Below are 4,890 nucleotides of genomic sequence, written 5' to 3'. Positions count from 1 at the left end.
TCCCTAAGTAATCCCTGACTTACCCACCATTCCATTTTGTTACTTCCTCTCACAATGTCTGTAAACAGTTCATTCTATGGAGACCTGCAGTTTATTGTTTTGAATAACTAGTTTTATCTCCCTTACTCATAAGCTCTGAGTTTCACGAGGATTTCTCCTACTTCTTTCATACTTCTCTTTAGAACTGAGTATAATAATGGGTACAAAATGGGCCCCTGGATAAGGTTTTTAATTTTCAAAATGCAAAATATTTAAAAATATTTGCCACAGAGTTAACCAGACTACTCAAAAATCTTCATTTTGGAGACTATAGATATATATAAAACTCTCCAGACCCCCAAACTCTTCAGAATAAAAATAAGCATAGGTGGACCATGGAGCTGAGGTTTCACATTACAAGATTCCTAGGCAATGAAAGAATAAATTTCAATTCAATTAAAATTAAAGTTGTCCAGAGATAATATGCATTTAATTTAGTAGAGGTTTGGTGTCAGTACAGTTAAAGTTGAAGTATTTTCATCATAAAACATGAGTACAAGTTAATAATTAATCCTTTACTTCATGTTTACTTGATGATTTATTGTTCTAAGGATCACATATATTAATATAATGACATTAGAATTACAAAAATGGCCAAGAGCAAAGAATAAAACATGGTAAGGCCCACATAGATGATATTTTCTTAACATATAAGTAATAATAATAACAATGTTTGAAATCAACAACAGAAAAAGAAAATCCAAAAAATATATTTTCCATGAAACTATACCCCAGAAACTGAAATTCAAAGTCAACTGATTTCAAAGTACAAAGAGAAACAACTCAAACAGCCAGAACCCAGTAGACCACAATGACAATAAGTGGATAGTTTAGGAGAGACCCACTAATGGTTATAAAATACATTTGTAATGTTCTCTGTAAAATATGTATCTTTAAATAGCTGAAGTTCCCTTGTCATTCAAATCCCTCATAGCAGAAATTCCTTCCTCCTCCTCCTCTTATGGCTTTTATTCCTTCCCTTCTCTTCTCCCTCCCCCTAATTTTACTCTTTGAAGATAGAAAACAATTTTTAAGTATTATAATTCATTTTTAGATATAATTTCATAAATATATGCTACCGTCTAAAATAACATCATGAAATGACCCAAGCTGTCCACTATCCAGAGACTACATTCCTATCTCCCTTGCATTTAAATAAGACTCTGACAAATTCTCACCAACAAAATATGGGCAGATGTTTGTCATTTTAAGTCTGGGGATTCTTAAGAAATAGTTTGTGGGTAATAGGCAGGGCTCCAAGGCCTTAGGGAATGGTGCAGTTATAAGACATAAGGACTCTGGGTACCTAATTCCCAGATGGAGGAAAGTCACAAGTCTACTAACCAGGAGCACCTGCAGTGGACTGTTATATGAGCAAAATATAAACTTACATGTGTTATGTCATTGAAATTTTGGAGTGTAATTATTACCACAAGTAGCATTACTCAAACTAATATACACACAAAGTTATAAGTATTTCAATTCCCACTAATTTAAGACAATCTTTGGAAAGATTGTTTAAAAGCCCATTTAAGTAACATTACATTAAAAACCTAAACAATTTGCCACCTTGATTTTGTTAGAACCTAATTCCTTTAAACAATAACAGCATGAGCATAATAATAAATTTCGCTGTCTACAAATCTTAATTTATTAATTTATCATCATTTTCATATTACAGAAATGTTTTCCTCAATTCTCTCAAATTAAAAAAAGTATGAAGTTTTAAAATACTATAACTCATAATGTCTAGTGAAAATTACCAAATACTTAAAGGCAAAATTCTATTTTGTTTTTAAAGTATTGAAAATTATCATTTATAATTTTAAGGGAATAATTCTTCCTTTAAATAACTACATGGCAGATAATTGTTTGTTGTAAATGCACACATACCTATAACACACTCACTTTAACAAAACCATGACATTTTGCATCCTAATAAAATTGTCCCTACTATCCTTCACAAAAATCCTTCACAAATTTGCTGAAATTTTAGCGCTTTGCTAGGTTTTTTTTAAAGTTTAATATTGCTAATATAAATAATGATATAAGACCTAACTAGGAAACTTGGCATTGGTAAACAAAGATATTACAAACTTAAGCCAATAAAACTTCTCTCATATTCTTTTTACTCTGCCTTCATCAAAAAAGGAGAGAAAAAATCATTTATTAATCTATTGCCTTTGCCTTAAACTCCATACCATTATTTTTCCCACCACAATATAGTTAAAAGTAAACGAACAGAACATTTACTTCTCTACACAGAATAAAAATAGAAAATTATTTAAAGTTGATAGAAAATTTTTGCTTTCATTCAGGAACATATTACAAAGGTTTTGTTTACCAGAATCAGTCAACATAAACTAAAAGAATTATATAGCAATGTTTGTAGCACTTATACTTTGTGGACCTATATAAACTCTAGTTCTTTGATTCTTTTTAATGTTTGATTGTATTGGAACACACATGTGCTACATATAGCTTAAATATTTTTTTCCAGGGCTACATAGCAAGAACTCATTAAAAGAGTAATGAAACTGAGAGATAGCATATTAAAAAGTATGAAAAAGTATTAAGTATGACTGTACAGTCTCTACAAACTAGTACACTAGGCATTTTAATGAGTCTTATTTTTAGAAAAACAATTCTAAAATATATTAAGTTGTTTATCTATACCTTATGTATATCAAAGGACTCTGAAATGTTCTATTGTCTTGATTTTTAACTTAGTTACATAATACTGCTTTCGGTAATTAAATGAGTATTTGTACTTGTTTTTCAATGCCCACAGTCAGTACTGCAGGAGGAAGTAATACTTAACTAAGCATCTACTACGTGCCAAACATGTTTTTTCATTCTATCCTCAGACAACCTTACTATAAGTGTATTATCTCTTTATTGCAGATGAGAAACCAAAGGCTTATAGATATTGAAGTACCTTACCTTAGGTCAAACAGCTAAGAAAAATGGCACAGACTGAGTTCCAAGGTCTGTAAAACAGTCCTTGTCCCACTAAACTGTGTGTTGTTTTTCCAGTAATGGTCACAGAAAACAGCTATCCACCCCTCCTACTGTTACCCCACTTCGCAATGAACAGCACAGAACATTTCTTGGTGAGACCAGGTTCAGAAAGGACCAATCTCTGGCCATTATACAGAGCATGGCCTTCAAGGATCGAATATATTATCATGACTTTATCCATAGGATTTTAGCTAGATGAGCTAACTAGATGCAAATGGAAAGAGGGTGAAGTAAAGTAAATTAACGAATAATTATCCAAATGGTATTTATATTTAATTCTCAAATGCACTGTACACCTATTGGCAGATTTCTCTTTATAGTTGCCTTTTACTAAGACTACTCTCAAAATAGATTTCCAGGAGCCCACGCTGAATAGACAATAGAGGCTGTTTGATCTGGATTTTGGAGACTGAGGGAAAACGTGTTTGTGCACAACTATCTTGACTGACAATTAAGATAACTAGAGGCAATAACGTATCTCCTAAAACGTAGTACTATGGTTCCAATGTGTACAAATGGCTCGGCTAAACTGCGTGAACATAAATCTATCTAAACAGCCTAAGCTAAATACCCAGCGGAGTTAAGGAGGATGACAGCTCCAGTAACTTCCTCATCCTCACCAACCTCCTCAGCTAGGCGTGTACACGCCTTTCCCCCTAGGAGGCAGGATAAAACAATTTTCAAATGCACAAAATCGATCCAATCCCATCAACAGCACAGGACAGGGAAGCCAGCTTCCATTTCTATTCCCCGCCCCTCCAAGAAAATATTTATCTTAAAAAAAAAAAGTATACAATTTACCAACCATAAAGTATTTGCAACGAAAACTCAAAACATGTACTTAAGCCCTCCACGTAGCCTTAAGAAAAAAGTGAAAAAAAAAAGATCTCGACACCGCGTATTCCCGAGATTTACTGCTTTGATTCACTTTCCCTCGGGTCCCACCGCTGGCCGGGGGAAGAGCTTGCAGTTCCAACGCCAAAATATGCTTTCGCCTCTCCTCAGGAGTCGCGGAGACGGCCGAGGCGACCGCAATCGGCACGTCCCGCCTCCGACCCTCACCTGCCCAGGCCCGAGAAAGCGTCCAGGGCCCGCGCGGCTCGGCAGCCCGGGATGCGTCCCGGGAGGCCCGCGGGAGGCGGGCGGGAGCGGAGGCGGTTAGGCCGCGCTGCAGGCCGGCGCGCTCCCTGCCGCGGCCCCGAGAACAGCGGCGCTGCCGGGACGCGCAGCTCTCCCGGCCCGGCTGCTGGACGTGTGGCATACACTCTCGCCCTGCCGCGAAGCAGCTCTCACCTGCGAGGCTTCGGAGCCTCGGCCACAAAGGGGAGGGACACGCCACTTAGGGGTCCCGGATACAAGGATCCCGCCCCCAGAGTCTTGGACCTCTGACCCCCACCCCACCACACACACACACACACACACCCCGGAACCTTCGCCGCCTCTGACAGAGACATGGGTCATCCCCACACCCGACACACACCCTCAGGGCCGCCTCCCCGCCCGCCAAAGTCCCAACTTGCAGCCCACTCACACATTCGCCTTTCTCCAACCTCATTTCCCCAGAGGCGCGCTCCTCTTCCCAACACTCTTTATCCTACTCAGAGGTACAAAAACACTACCTCATTCTCTTCCTCTGGCCCAGGAGGAGCAACAGCAGCCATTTCCCCGCGGCAGAGGAAACACACACAAACACGCGCGCCCGCGCGCACCAGGCCCCCACAGATGCTTCCTCTCCAGAGCCGCGGCCGCAGACGCAAACACAAACACCCACGGGCGGGCCTCGCTCCCGCCCGCCCAGAAGGGAGCCACCGGGGGCCGGCAGGGCCCGGA

The 4,890-nt window shown here is 39.3% G+C and overlaps 1 protein-coding gene across 2 annotated transcripts in view; it reads right to left on the bottom strand.

Annotated features, from left to right (window-relative positions):
* The window catches only part of CNOT6L (CCR4-NOT transcription complex subunit 6 like), a 94,121-nt gene extending 89,303 nt beyond the window's left edge, over positions 1-4,818 (bottom strand). The window contains exon 1 of one of the 2 annotated variants that reach the window (XM_006907626.3): positions 4,680-4,818. In XM_006907626.3, the coding sequence (XP_006907688.1) occupies positions 4,680-4,684 (5 nt within the window). In that variant the 5' untranslated portion in view covers positions 4,685-4,818. Of the gene's footprint in view, positions 1-4,353; positions 4,393-4,679 lie in introns of those variants that run through there. The other variant, XM_025043820.1, reaches the window with a different exon arrangement.
* Between the last annotated feature and the right edge of the window lie 72 nt (positions 4,819-4,890).

The sequence above is a fragment of the Pteropus alecto genome, unplaced genomic scaffold (genome assembly GCF_000325575.1).
Source record: "Pteropus alecto unplaced genomic scaffold, ASM32557v1 scaffold161, whole genome shotgun sequence".
NCBI lineage: Eukaryota > Metazoa > Chordata > Mammalia > Chiroptera > Pteropodidae > Pteropus > Pteropus alecto.
The sequence above is the reverse complement of the archived record's forward strand: the minus strand, read 5'-3'. Positions and strand labels throughout refer to the sequence as shown.